Source organism: Salmo trutta, chromosome 23 (assembly GCF_901001165.1).
Source record: "Salmo trutta chromosome 23, fSalTru1.1, whole genome shotgun sequence".
NCBI classification, from domain to species: Eukaryota; Metazoa; Chordata; class Actinopteri; order Salmoniformes; family Salmonidae; genus Salmo; species Salmo trutta.
Genome location: NC_042979.1, coordinates 45,079,700 through 45,095,496, shown reverse-complemented (window position 1 = coordinate 45,095,496; position 15,797 = coordinate 45,079,700). Strand labels below are relative to the sequence as shown.

The 15,797-nt window shown below is 43.6% G+C and overlaps 1 protein-coding gene across 4 annotated transcripts in view; it reads right to left on the bottom strand.

Annotated features, from left to right (window-relative positions):
- Window positions 1–15,797, bottom strand: part of LOC115160139 (ras-specific guanine nucleotide-releasing factor RalGPS1) — a 254,873-nt gene that overhangs the window by 186,996 nt on the left and 52,080 nt on the right. For all 4 annotated transcript variants that reach the window (XR_003869012.1, XR_003869013.1, XM_029710493.1 and 1 more), the window contains exons 2-4: window positions 12,484–12,614; window positions 6,386–6,490; window positions 6,044–6,094 (exon numbers count right to left, since the gene is read on the bottom strand). Coding sequence is in view for 2 of the 4 variants with exons in the window: in XM_029710493.1 (XP_029566353.1) it covers window positions 6,044–6,094; window positions 6,386–6,490; window positions 12,484–12,540 (213 nt within the window). In the remaining 2 variants the exon portion in view is untranslated. The remainder of the gene's footprint in view (window positions 1–6,043; window positions 6,095–6,385; window positions 6,491–12,483; window positions 12,615–15,797) is intronic.

The following is a 15,797-nucleotide window of genomic DNA, read 5'->3' as shown; positions in this document are numbered from 1 at the left end:
TTTTGTGTTTTTTTCACCCCCAATCCAACTATCTTCATTGCCACTCCACCCTTCTGACATTATGTCTGCTGAAGGGTAATAGTTTGATTGCCCAGGGCCTTGGACTTTCTTTTCTATCACACAGACGTCAAATAAGTTGCTGCAACACGGAATACAGTGTATCGTCAGCGTCAATGGAGTGTGGGGGGGGGGGGGGGGTCCGAGGTTGTCTGTCATGCAGTGATACACAGTGAATCCCCTGATATGACTCTCATCAAGTACAAGAAATGTAATAATATGATGCTTCTCATCAACATGACATCGAACCTTCAGTTAGACCAGGGATGGGAATCAGATGGGGGGTGGGGGAGGGGACACAAAATCTGAACTGGTGGGGGGGGGGAGTCGCAGTAGCTCGTGGGTCTACGTACTCACATCCATACCCCACACATGCAGTCAGAGCCAGCCGGCGCTAGCCTTTTTGGGGGCCCTAAGAAAATACAAGATGGCTAGGTAGTGCAGCATCCAGCATTATTTATTAATGACATGAAACAGAACACCTGTAAAACCAGATCAGACATTTTCATTTACAACAACTGAACCTCCGTTCCACTCAATCATGCATATCATTGTGGACGAATACACACACACACAGGTCTTTAAATCAAGGTATGCTTTGGTCTTTTTGAACATCCTCTCCAATAACACGGAGTAACTTTTTTCCTGTTTCCTGTTCCTGTTTCCTGCTTCTGGTCACAACTTGCAGACTTGTTTACGCTGTTGTGCGTTTTTACTTTGCTACCTGACGGTTTTTACTTTTTCATTACCGTATATTTTTACTTTTTCCCTCACTCAACTTTTTTTTTCATTCAACTTTCCTACCCCGGAGGTTTTATCTGGACATGGTTCGTCAGGACTTCAAACAGCCGAAGCTAAGTAACATTAACATGATGCCTTCTAATTGCAGTCGTTGTACTCATAATATACAGGAGAACGATCGCCTTACGGCAAGGATAGCTGTGCTGCAAGCCCAGCTTCAGACGCAATCGTTAGGCAAGGGTCATTTCAGTGTAGGAAAGGATGAAACAGCGTCTGTGCCACCAGCAAGTACAGATAGTAACGTTAGTATAAACCCCCTCGCACGGTCCCCGCAGCCGGACATCTTTCTCATGGCTTCTGGAGGGAAACGCTGTAGGAATGCTCAACCGGTGTCGCTTATTCAGCCGACAGAAACTTTCAACCGGTTCTCCCCGTTAAGCGAGTCGGAGTCGGAGGCCGAGACTTCTCTGGTCTCTGCTCCTCCCGCTGTGGGGTCTGAGACGCCGACGGCTCCCACCATTAGCTCTGACAAATTGAAAACCCTAGTCATTGGCGACTCCATTACCCGCAGTATTAGACTTAAAACTAATCATCCAGCGATCATACACTGTTTACCAGGGGGCAGGGCTACCGACGTTAAGGCTAATCTAAAGACGGTGCTGGCTAAAGCTAAAACTGGCGAGTGTAGAGAGTATAGAGATATTGTTATCCACGTCGGCACCAACGATGTTAGGATGAAACAGTCAGAGGTCACCAAGCGCAATATAGCTTCAGCGTGTAAATCAGCTAGAAAGATGTGTCGGCATCGAGTAATTGTCTCTGGCCCCCTCCCAGTTAGGGGGAGTGATGAGCTCTACAGCAGAGTCTCACAACTCAATCGCTGGATGAAAACTGTTTTCTGCCCCTCCCAAAAGATAGAATTTGTAGATAACTGGCCCTCTTTCTGGGATTCACCCACAAACAGGACCAAGCCTGGCCTGCTGAGGAGTGACGGACTCCATCCTAGCTGGAGGGGTGCTCTCATCTTATCTACGAACATAGACAGGGCTCTAACTCCTCTAGCTCCACAATGAAATAGGGTGCAGGCCAGGCAACAGGCTGTTAGCCAGCCTGCCAGCTTAGTGGAGTCTGCCACTAGCACAGTTAGCGTAGTCAGCTCAGCTTTCCCCATTGAGACCGTGTCTGTGCCTCGATCTTGGTTGGGCAAAATTAAAAATGGCGGTGTTCGCTTCAGTAATCTTACTAGTATAAAGACCTCCTCCATTCCTGCCATTATTGAAAGAGATTGTGATACTTCACATCTCAAAATTGGGTTACTTAATGTTAGATCCCTCACTTCCAAGGCAGTTATAGTCAATGAACTAATCACTGATCATAATCTTGATGTGATTGGCCTGACTGAAACATGGCTTAAGCCTGATGAATTTACTGTGTTAAATGAGGCCTCACCCCCTGGTTACACTAGTGACCAAACCCCCCGTGCATCCGGCAAAGGCGGAGGTGTTGCTAACATTTACGATAGCAAATTTCAATTTACAAAAAAAAAAAACAATGACGTTTTCGTCTTTTGAGCTTCTAGTCATGAAATCTATGCAGCCTACTCAATCACTTTTTATAGCTACTGTTTACAGGCCTCCTGGGCCATATGCAGTGTTCCTTACTGAGTTCCCTGAATTCCTATCGGATCTTGTAGTCATAGCAGATAATATTCTAATTTTTGGTGACTTTAACATTCACATGGAAAAGTCCACAGACCCACTCCAAAAGGCTTTCGGAGCCATCATCAACTCAGTGGGTTTTGTCCAACATGTTTCTGGACCTACTCACTGCCACAGTCATACTCTGGACCTAGTTTTGTCCCATGGAATAAATGTTGTGGATCTTAATGTTTTTCCTCATAATCCTGGATTATCGGACCACCATTTTATTGCGTTTACAATTGCAACAAATAATCTGCTCAGACCCCAACCAAGGAAGATTAAAAGTCGTGCTATAAATTCTCAGACAACCCAAAGATTCCTTGATGCCCTTCCAGACTCCCTCTGCCTACCCAAGGACGTCAGAGGACAAGAATCAGTTAACCACCTAACCGAGGAACTCAATTCAACCTTGCGCAATACCCTAGATGCAGTTGCACCCCTAAAAATTAAAAACATCTGTCATAAGAAACTAGCTCCCTGGTATACAGAAAATACACGAGCTCTGAAGCAAGCTTCCAGAAAATTGGAACGGAAATGGCGCCACACTAAACTGGAAGTCTTCCGACTAGCTTGGAAAGACAGTACCGTGCAGTATCGAAGAGCCCTCACTGCTGCACGATCATCCTATTTTTCCAACTTAATTGAGGAAAATAAGAACAATCCGAAATTTCTTTTTGACACTGTCGCAAAGCTAACTAAAAAGCAGCATTCGCAAATGGAGGATGGCTTTCACTTCAGCAGTAATAAATTTATGAACTTTTTTGAGGAAAAGATCATGATCATTAGAAAGCAAATTACGGACTCCTCTTTAAATCTGGGTATTCCTCCAGGGCTTCATTGTCCAGAGTCTGCACAACTCTGCCAGGACCTTGGCTCAAGGGAGATACTAAAGTGTTTTAGTACTATATCTCTTGACACAATGATGAAAATAATCATGGCCTCCAAACCCTCAAGCTGCATACTGGATCCTATTCCAACTAAACTACTGAAAGAGCTGCTTCCTGTGCTTGGCCCTCCTATGTTGAACATAATAAACGGCTCTCTATCCACCGGATGTGTACCAAGCTCACTAAAAGTGGCAGTAATAAAGCCTCTCTTGAAAAAGCCGAATCTTGACCCAGAAATTATAAAAAACTATCGGCCTATATCGAATCTTCCATTCCTCTCAAAAATTTTAGAAAAAGTTGTTGCGCAGCAACTCACTGCCTTCCTGAAGACAAACAATGTATACGAAACGCTTCAGTCTGGTTTTAGACCCCATCATAGCACTGAGACTGCACTTGTGAAGGTGGTAAATGACCTTTTAATGACGTCAGACCGAGGCTCTGCATCTGTCCTCATGCTCCTAGATCTTAGTGCCGCTTTTGATACCATCGATCACCACATTCTTTTGGAGAGATTGGAAACCCAAATTGGTCTACATGGACAAGTTCTGGCCTGGTTTAGATCTTATCTGTCGGAAAGATATCAGTTTGTCTCTGTGAATGGTTCGTCCTCTGACAAATCAATTGTAAATTTCGGTGTTCCTCAAGGTTCCGTTCTAGGACCACTATTGTTTTCACTATATATTTTACCTCTTGGGGATGTCATTCGAAAACATAATGTTAAATTTCACTGCTATGCGGACGACACACAGCTGTACATTTCAATGAAACATGGTGAAGCCCCAAAATTGCTCTCGCTAGAAGCCTGTGTTTCAGACATAAGGAAGTGGATGGCTGCAAATTTTCTACTTTTAAACTCGGACAAAACAGAGATGCTTGTCCTAGGTCCCAAGAAACAAAGAGATCTTCTGTTGAATCTGACAATTAATCTGGATGGTTGTACAGTCGTCTCAAATAAAACTGTGAAGGACCTCGGCGTTACTCTGGACCCTGATCTCTCTTTTGAAGAACATATCAAGACTGCTTCAAGGACAGCTTTTTTCCATCTACGTAACATTGCAAAAATCAGAAACTTTCTGTCCAAAAATGACGCAGAAAAATTAATCCATGCTTTTGTTACTTCTAGGCTCGACTACTGCAATGCTCTACTTTCCGGCTACCCGGATAAAGCACTAAACAAACTTCAGTTAGTGCTAAATACGGCTGCTAGAATCCTGACTAGAACCAAAAAATTTGATCATATTACTCCAGTGCTAGCTTCCCTACACTGGCTTCCTGTTAAGGCAAGGGCTGATTTCAAGGTTTTACTGCTAACCTACAAAGCATTACATGGGCTTGCTCCTACCTATCTTTCCGATTTGGTCCTGCCGTACATACCTACACGTACGCTACGGTCACAAGACGCAGGCCTCCTAATTGTCCCTAGAATTTCTAAGCAAACGGCTGGAGGTAGGGCTTTCTCCTATAGAGCTCCATTTTTATGGAATGGTCTGCCTACCCATGTGAGAGACGCAGACTCAGTCTCAACCTTTAAGTCTTTACTGAAGACTTATCTCTTCAGTAGGTCCTATGATTAAGTATAGTCTGGCCCAGGAGTGTGAAGGTGAACGGAAAGGCTGGAGCAACGAACCGCCCTTGCTGTCTCTGCCTTGTCGGTTCCCCTCTTCCCACTGGGATTCTCTGCCTCTAACCCTTTTACAGGGGCTGAGTCACTGACTTACTGGTGTTCTTCCATGCCGTCCATGGGAGGGGTGCGTCACTTGAGTAGGTTGAGCCACTGACGTGGTCTTCCTGTCTGGGTTGGCGCCCCCCCCTTGGGTTGTGCCGTGGCGGACATCTTTGTGGGCTATACTCGGCCTTGTCTTCGGACGGTAAGTTGGTGGTTGTAGATATCCCTCTAGTGGTGTGGGGGGCTGTGCTTTGGCAAAGTGGGTGGGGTTATATCCTGCCTGTTTGGCCCTGTCCGGGGGTATCATCGGATGGGGCCACAGTGTCTTCTGATCCCTCCTGTCTCAGCCTCCAGTATTTATGCTGCAGTAGTTTATGTGTCGGGGGGCTAGGGTCAGTCTGTTACATCTGGAGTATTCTCTTGTCTTATCCGGTGTCCTGTGTGAATGTAAATATGCTCTCTAATTCTCTCTTTCTTTCTTTCTTTCTTTCTCTCGGAGGACCTGAGCCCTAGGACTACCTGGCATGATGACTCCTTGCTGTCCCCAGTCCACCTGGCCATGCTGCTGCTCCAGTTTCAACTGTTCTGCCTGCGGCTACGGAACCCTGACCTGTTCACCGGACGTGCTTGTTGCACCCTCGACAATTACTATGATTATTATTATTTGACCATGCTGGTCATTTACGAACATTTTAACATGACTATGTTCTGTTATAATATCCACCCGGCACAGCCAGAAGAGGACTGGCCACCCCTCATAGCCTGGTTCCTCTCTAGGTTTCTTCCTAGGTTTTTGGCCTTTCTCAGGAGTTTTTCCTAGGGAGTTTTTCCCAGCCACCGTGCTTCTTTCACATGCATTGCTTGCTGTTTGGGGTTTTAGGCTGGGTTTCTGTACAGCACTTTGAGATTTCAGCTGATGTACGAAGGGCTATATAAATAAATTTGATTTGATTTGATTTTGATTTAACACAGAAACAGGGTCTTTCTCTTACCTCTGGATGTATCGCTTTGAATACTGGAGCATCCATCAATGTGATTTGACCCTAAAATAACAAGAAGAAGAAAAAAATGATTCAACCTCACAATATACAGAAGAGTAATGCATGTCTAGGTAGGAGTAAATTCGCTGTGGATTACTTTGAAGGACGTCCACAGAGGAAAATAATTGGTGCAGTTAAAGAGCTGCTGTACATCACAAGGCCTAAATGGTGCTATTGGGCCAGAAGAGTCTCCAGTTTCACATTCAACAGAATATTAAATTAATCAATTAAACGATACAGTGATTTAACATCTCCATCGAGGCATGTCTTCTGGGTATCTTTGGTTGTACTCACAGCAAACTCCTCGGGCGTCACCTTCAGCACGTCAAACACAACGGCATCGTAACTCTTGGAGAAGTCCAAGCCCGGCCCATCCAGAGAGTCCGAGCTGCTGCTTCCCTGAGTTCCCAGAGAAAACACCAGAGATAGATTGGTACATGTTGTGAGGAGGTGGATGTAAATTAACTCGACAGACTAAAATATTTTCTTGTGTGTTCATTTTAAGATTGACCAATTGGAGCTTGGCCGAAAGCAAAATACATAAATCCAACAGACACAGAGATGTGATGAATCAGATACAAACACAACGATCAATATTAGATAAAGAGACAAAGTAAGCGTAAATGCAGAGCAGAGAAACAAACAGGCCCGACAGTCACACCATCTGCAAATTGACATTTACAAGACACCATAGAAGTGTTTCCCAAAACACGATTACCCCCCCCCAGCCAGTTATTTAAGGTATTCAAGTACAAACGTAACAGTATTGTTTCCGTCCCTCTTCTTGCCCCAACCTGGGCTCAAAACAGACACCCTCTGAGCACATCAACAGCTGCCTCCCACGAAGCATCGTTACCCGTCACGCCACAAGCGCATACCAAAGGAAAGAACTACTTCAAAGTCTCAGAGCGAGTGACGTCACTGATTCAAATGATCAACTTATTAAGCCCTTCCTTATTCGAATCAGGTGTGCTAGTTCTGGAATACATCCAATTATGTGGAAACTCGCTGGAAGCACAAGGAAATGTTTAGGAGAAACACCTTAAAACGGTGTTGTCCAATCCTCATCCTAGGGACACTAAACACACTAAACACACCTGACTGAACTAAAGACTCGACGATGGGTTGATTGTTTACTGTGTTATTATCTATGCATAAGTCACTTTAATAACTCTACCAAGATGTATATTTTACCTCAATTACCTCGACTAACCGGTGTCCCCGCACATTGACTCTGTACCGGTACCACCTGTATATAGTCTCGCTATTGTTATTTTACTGCTGCTCTTTAATTATTTGTTACTTTTATTTCTTATTTTTCCTTTAGGTATTTTTCTTAAAACTGCATTGTTGGCTTGTAAGTGAGCATTTCACTGTAAGGTCTACACCTGTTGTATTCGGCGCATGTGACAAATACAATTTAATTTGATTAGTGGAATCAAGTAATTGAGAAACACTGTCCTAAAAGATGAGATGATGCTAACCAAAAGGGCTTAATCCGCTTACTTGATTCAACTACTCAAGGGCTTGATGAAGTTGACCAATGTGCTTAATCTGGAATAGATCATATGAATGGAACGGCTAGGAAACTGAAAGAGAGGTTTAGGAAACCAAGCCCTCTTGTCCTTAATAAACCAGTGGAACGGCTAGGGTACTGGAGAGATTTAGGAAACCCTGCCCTCTTGTCCTTAATAAACCAGTGGAACGGCTAGGGTACTGGAGAGGTTTAGGAAACCCTGCCCTCTTAGCCTTAATAAACCAGTGGAACGGCTAAGGTAACGTAGGGGCTTTATACGTTACACAGCGCTGAAAGCTGAATTGTTAGGAGGAAGACCGGTGAAAGACCTGCCCATCCTCTATCAATATACAGTACCGGTCAAAAGTCTGGACACCCCTATCCTACATTGTAGAATAATAGTGAAGACATCAAAACTATGAAATAACACATATGGAATCATGTAGTAACCAAAAAATAGTGTTAAAATCTAAATATATTTTAGCCACCCTTTGCCTTGACAGCTATGCACACTCTTGGCATTCTCTCAACCAGCTTCACCTGGAATGCTTTTCCAACAGTCTTGAAGGAGTTCCCACATATGCTGAGCACTTGTTGGCTGCTTTTCATTCACTTCGCGGTCCAACTCATCCCAAACCATCTCAATTGGGTTGAGGTCGGGTGATTGTGGACATCTGATGCAGCACTCCATCACTCTCCTTTTTGGTCAAATAGCCCTTACACAGCCTGGAGGTGTGTAATTATAGTCCCACTAAGAGCAAACCAGATGGGATGGCGTATCGCTGCAGAATGCTGTGGTAGCCATGCTGGTTAACTTCTTTGGGATAGGGGGCAGTATTTTCACGGCCGGATAAAAAACGTACCCGATTTAATCTGGTTACTACTCCTGCCCAGAAACTAGAATATGCATATAATTAGTAGATTTGGATAGAAAACACTCTAAAGTTTCTACAACTGTTTGAATGGTGTCTGAGTATAAAAGAACTCATATGGCAGGCCAAAACCTGAGAAGATTCCATACAGGAAGTGTCCTGTCTGACAATTTGTTGTCCTTCTGTTGCATCTCTATCGACTATACAGCATCTGTGCTGCAACGTAACACTTTCTAAGGCTTCCATTGGCTCTCTAAAGCCACCAGAAAGTGAAATGGGGTGTCTGCTGTCTCTGGGCAAAGTACAGCAGCTCTGTTTGTGAGTGGTCAGCCTGGGGACAGTGAGACTGGAGATGCGCGGTCACAAGAATTCTCAATTTTCTTCTTTCAGCCTTTGAATGAATACAACGTTGCCCGGTTGGAATATTATCGCTATTTTACGAGAAAAATAGCATAAAAATTGATTTTAAACAGCGTTTGACATGCTTAAGTACGGTAATGGAATATTTTGAATTTTTTTGGCACGAAATGCACTCGCGCATCACCCTTCGGATAGTGACCTGAACGCACGAACAAAACGGAGGCATTTGGATATAACTATGGATTATTTGGAATCAAAACAACATTTGTTGTTGAAGTAGAAGTCCTGGGAGTGCATTCTGACGAAGAACAGCAAAGGTAATCCAATTTTTCTAAGTTTAGTGAGCCCCAAACTTGGTGGGTGTCAAATTAGCTAGCCTGTGATGGCCGAGCCATGTACTCAGAATATTGCAAAATGTGCTTTCGCCGAAAAGCTATTTTAAAATCGGACATAGCGATTGCATAGAGGAGTTCTGTATCTACAATTCTTAAAATAATTGTTATGTATTTTGTCAACATTTATCATGAGTAATTTAGTAAATTCACCGGAAGTTTTCGGTGGGTATGCTAGTTCTGAACATCACATGCTAATGTAAAAAGCTGTTTTTTGACATAAATATGAACTTGATTGAACAAAACATGCATGTATTGTATAACATAATGTCCTAGGAGTGTCATCTGATGAAGATCAAAGGTTAGTGCTGCATTTAGCTGTGGTTTGGGTTTATGTGACATATGCTTGTTTGGAAAATGCCTGTGTGATTATTTGTGTCTATGTACTCTAACATAATCTAATGTTTTGCTTTCGCTGTAAAGCCTTTTTGAAAATCGGACAATGTGGTTAGATTAACGAGAGTCTTATCTTTAAAATGGTGTAAAATAGTTGATTGTTTGAGAAAATTGAATTGTGGTATTTTAGTTGGTTTTGTATTTCGCGCCGTGCGATGCCATTGGCTGTTGGCTAGGGGTTCCGCAGGCGGAACTTGGTACCGCTAGCAGAACGTCTGTCCTCAACAGGTTAAGTGTGCCTTGAATTCTAAATAAAATTAGAGTGTCACCAGCAAAACACCCCCACACCTCCTCCTCCATGCTTCACAGTGGGGACCACACATGCAGAGATCATCCGTTCACCTACTCTGCGTCTCAGAGACACGGCGATTAGAACCAAAAATCTCAAATGTGGACTCATCAGAGCAAAGGACAGATTTTGACTGGTCTAATGTCCATTGCTCGTGTTAGTTGGCCCAAGCAAGTCTCTTCTTATTATTGGTGTCCTTTAGTAGTGGTTTCTTTGCAGCAATTCAACCATGAAGGACTGATTCACACAGTCTCCTCTGAAGAGTTGATGTTGAGATGTGTCCGTTACTTGAACTCTGTGAAGCATTTATTTGGGCTGCAGTTTCTGAGGTTGGTAACTAATGTACTTATCGTCTACAGCAGAGGTAACTGGGTCTTCCTTTCCTGTGGCGATCCTCATGAAAGCCAGTTTCACCATAATGCTTAATGGTTTTTGCGACTGCACTTACTTGAAATCAAAGCACTTGAAATTTTCCAGATTGACTGACCTTCATGTCTTAAAGTAATGATGGACTATTGCTTCTCTTTGCTTATTTGAGCTGTTCTTGCCATAATATGTACTTGTTCTTTTACCATATAGGGATATCTTCTGTATAAAACTCCTACCTTGTCACAACAACTGATTGGCTGAAATGCATTTAGTAAAGAAATTCCACAAATAAACTTTTAACACACACCTGTTAATTGAAATGCATTCCAGGTGACTACCTCATGAAGCTGGTTGAGAGAATGCCAAGCGTGTGCAAAGTTGTCAACAAGGCAAAGGGTGGCTACTTTGAAGAAACTCAAATATAAAATACATTTTGATATGTTTAACACTTTTTTGGTTACTACATGATTCCATATGGTTTAATTTCATAGTGTTGATGTCTTCACTATTATTCTACAATGTAGAAAATAGTAAAAATAAAGAAAAACACCTTAAATGAGTAGGTGTGTCCAAACTTTTGACTGGCTGTAGTTCAAGGAGGCTTCGTCTCCATGGTGAGATCAAGTCAATAGGCTTCAGACAGGTTGCTATCTAAACTCAGCAAAAAAACGAAATGTTCTCTCACTGTCAACTGTGTTTATTTTCAGCAAACTTAACACGTGTAAATATTTCTATGAACATAAGATTCAACAACTAAGACATAAACTGAACAAGTTCCACACACGTGACTAACAGAAATCGAATACTGTGTCCCTGAACAAAGTTGTGGGTCAAAAATAAAAGTAACAGTCAGTATCTGGTGTGGCCACCAGCTGCATTAAGTACTGCAGTACATCTCCTCCTCATGGACTGCACCAGACTTGCCAGTTCTTGCTGTCAGATGTCACCCCACTGTTCCACCAAGGCACCAGCAAGTTCCCGGACATTTCTGGGGGGAATGGCTCTTGCCCTCACCCTCCGATCCAACAGGTCCCAGACGTGCTCAATGGGATTGAGATCCGGGCTCTTCGCTGGCCATGGCAGAACACTGACATTCCTGTCTTGAAGGAAATCACGCACAGAACGAGCAGTATGGCTGGTGGCATTGTCATGCTGGAGGGTCATGTCAGGATGAGCCTGCAGGAAGGGTACCACATGAGGGAGGAGGATGTCTTCCCTGTAACGCACAGCATTGAGATTGCCCGCAATGACAACAAGCTCAGTCCGATGATGCTGTGACACACTGCCCCAGACCATGACGGACCCTCCACCTCCATCTCGCTCCAGAGCACAAGCCTTGGTGTAACACTCATTCCTTCGACGATAAACGTGAATCTGACCATCACCCCTGGTGAGACAAAACCGTGACTCGTCAGAGAAGAGCACTTTTTGCCAGTCCTGTCTGGTTTGTGCCCATAGGCAACGTTGTTGCCGGTGATGTCTGGTGAGGACCTGCCTTACAACAGGCCTACAAGCCATCAGTCCAGCCTATTGCGGACAGTCTGAGCACTGATGGAGGGATTGTGCGTTCCTGGTGTAACTTGGGCAGTTGTTGTTGCCATCCTGTACCTGTCCCGCAGGTGTGATGTCCGGATGTACCGATCCTGTGCAGGTGTTGTTACACGTGGTCTGCCACTGTCAGTCCTGTCTCCCTGTAGGACTGTCTTAGGCGTCTCACAGTACGGACATTGCAATTTATTGCCCTGGCCATATCTGCAGTCCTCATGCCTCCTTGCAGCATGCCTAAGGCACGTTCACGCAGATGAGCATGAACCCTGGGCATCTTTCTTTTGGTGTTTTTCAGAGTCAGTAGAAAGGCCTCTTTAGTGTCCTATGTTTTCATAACTGTGACCTTAATTGCCTACCGTCTGTAAGCTGTTAGTGTCTTAACGACCGTTCCACAGGTTCCGCATGTTCATTAATTGTTTATGGTTCATTGAACAAGCATGGGAAACAGTGTTTAAACCCTTTACAATAAAGATCTGTGAAGTTATTTGGATTTTTACGAATTATCTTTGAAAGACAGGGTCCTGAAAAAGGGACGTTTATTTTTTTGCTGAGTTTACCTTCCCATTCAGTGTGCTCAGATCAGTACATGGATAGAATCGATATCACTCTTATCAATTTTGGCTGAAGTAGAAATCAGTCCTTGTTCTTACCACTGAGGAGGCGGAGTTGATGCTGGCGCCATCCGAGAGACCGTTCCTACGGTACATGCTCACGATGACGTGCAGCGGGAGGGGCGACCAAGGCCCTTAGCTGGACAGCACACATGACCTCTCATCCATATCTGGAACAAAATGGAAGAATGTTCAAGGTTTCATTTGGAATAGTAACAAGAAACATGGGTCTGGGATGGAGTACAGTCCACATATCATAGGCTACAGTTAGCAGTGGTTTCCAAAATGGTTTTGTGATGTAAAATGGTACACACAAAACCAATTAGCAACACCACCTTCAGAAATGTTCTCTACTTGGCCCGAAACAAAAGATGGCTGATGTCATGATGAAACACCTCATTGGAAGTAGGACCTACAGTTTTGTAGCAAATATCCCACAACTGCAAAGCAAACAATGTGAACCTTCAGGTCAAGACTGAACAGGGCAATTCCACAGTGACACTGATTTCCAAGTTATGTTGTTATAATATATATTTTTATATATATTTTTTTTTAAACCCTTTTTTCCCTTCCCAATTTTGTGATCAATTTTTTTATTATATATATTTATTAGAAATTATATCAATATTTTTCTACTATATTATTGACTGTATGTTTGTTTTAATCCATGTGTAACTCTGTTGTTGTTTGTGTCGCACTGCTTTGCTTTATCTTGGCCAGGTCGCAAATGTAAATGAGAAATTGTTCTCAACTGGCCTACCTGGTTAAATAAAGGTGAAATAAATAAATAAATAAATATCCACTTGGAAGTAGTGAATCTAATTATGGATATGAATGTAATTTTCCTCATGTTTCACAAATTTAGACTCCACAGCACAGCAGAGTAGGGTAGAGTAAAGTTCAGTACAGTGCAGTAGAGTACAGTACAATATACTGTACTTATATTTGACTGTACTGCTCTACTAACTGTACTATCCAAACTTGTGAAACATACTTCTATGATAGGTTCAGATTTGGTCCAGTCCAGTCCGTCTGCGGACGTTGACATCAATGCCAAGGTGGACTGACCAAATTTCAACTTCCATGGTCCTCCGGTGCTCAGTGGGTGAGGATGCTGGTTACAGTAAATGGAGAGACAGGGGGCTCACGGGTAGAAGTCAGTAAAATCTGGGAGAGGTGACATTAACTGGAGGGAGGGAGGGAGGGAGGGAGGGAGAGAGGGGGGGAGGGAGGAAGGGAGGGTGAGAGGGTGAGAGGGAGGGTGAGAGGGAGGGAGGGTGAGAGGGAGGGTGAGAGGGAGGGTGAGAGGGAGGGTGAGAGGGTGAGAGGGAGGGTGAGAGGGAGGGTGAGAGGGAGGGTGAGAGGGAGGGTGGGAGGGAGGGAGGGTGAGAGGGAGGGAGGGAGGGTGAGAGGGAGGGAGGGAGGGTGAGAGGGAGGGAGGGAGGGAGGGAGGGGTTGTCCCCTCTTGGTTTGACCATCAGACAACAGAAAGACAAATAAAAGAGCTATGAGCTGAACATAACAGTATGTCAGTGGAAGAGAGGACAGTAACAGGAGACACTATGAGCTGAACATAACAGTATGTCAGTGGAAGAGAGGACAGTAACAGGAGACACTATGAGCTGAACATAACAGTATGTCAGTGGAAGAGAGGACAGTAACAGGAGACACTATGAGCTGAACATAACAGTATGTCAGTGGAAGAGAGGACAGTAACAGGAGACACTATGAGCTGAACATAACAGTATGTCAGTGGAAGAGAGGACAGTAACAAGAACCCTATGAGCTGAACATAACAGTATGTCAGTGGAAGAGAGGACAGTAACAGGAGACACTATGAGCTGAACATAACAGTATGTCAGTGGAAGAGAGGACAGTAACAGGAGACACTATGAGCTGAACATAACAGTATGTCAGTGGAAGAGAGGACAGTAACAGGAGACACTATGAGCTGAACATAACAGTATGACAGTGGAAGAGAGGACAGTAACAGGAGACACTATGAGCTGAACATAACAGTATGTCAGTGGAAGAGAGGACAGTAACAGGAGACACTATGAGCTGAACATAACAGTATGTCAGTGGAAGAGAGGACAGTAACAGGAGACACTATGAGCTGAACATAACACTATGACAGTGGAAGAGAGGACAGCAGCAGGAGACACTATGAGCTGAACATAACAGTATGTCAGTGGAAGGGAGGACAGTAACAGGAGACACTATGAGCTGAACATAACAGCCAGTGGAAGAGAGGACAGTAACAGGAGACACTATGAGCTGAACATAACAGCCAGTGGAAAAGAGGACAGTAACAGGAGACACTATGAGCTGAACATAACAGTATGTCAGTGGAAGAGAGGACAGTAGCAGGAGACACTATGAGCTGAACATAACAGTATGTCAGTGGAAGAGAGGACAGTAACAGGAGACACTATGAGCTGAACATAACAGTATGTCAGTGGAAGAGAGGACAGTAACAGGAGACACTATGAGCTGAACATAACAGTATGACAGTGGAAGAGAGGACAGTAACAGGAGACACTATGAGCTGAACATAACAGTATGACAGTGGAAGAGAGGACAGTAACACGAGACACTATGAGCTGAACATAACAGTATGACAGTGGAAGAGAGGACAGTAACAGGAGACACTATGAGCTGAACATAACAGTATGTCAGTGGAAGAGAGGACAGTAACAGGAGACACTATGAGCTGAACATAACAGTATGTCAGTGGAAGAGAGGACAGTAACAGGAGACACTATGAGCTGAACATAACAGTATGACAGTGGAAGAGAGGACAGTAACAGGAGACACTATGAGCTGAACATAACAGCCAGTGGAAGAGAGGACAGTAGCAGGAGACAATATGAGCTGAACATAACAGCCAGTGGAAGAGAGGACAGCAGTAGGAAACACTACTACGGTTTGTAACTTATTTCACATTGTAGCAAATTCAGTTGCATTTTTTTCCTAAAGTTTGAACCACTTAATAATTCATATACAAAATGTTTATCAGTAAAATCCCTAGAACCAACCTGGTAGGTCCATTTCTTTCTGTGAACTTTCATAATCCAACCCTCCTGATGAGGGAGAGAAATGTGAAAATATCTTAAAGATATGTCAGTTTTTGAAAACAAGGCACAAGGGAATATTTCTTAACTTACAGAAGGTAAACAATTTCTCGAAAACTAAAAATAAGTGTTGATATTAGTTGTCAGGGGACTTTAAGTAAAGATGTTAGTTTTGATCCATTTCTGATGCCTTTTAAGAATTTCTGGCAGATTTTTTTCCTCAGACCCCCTTTTGCATCCGTTTATGCAGAAATCAAAGACTAACTTATGCCTCATTTT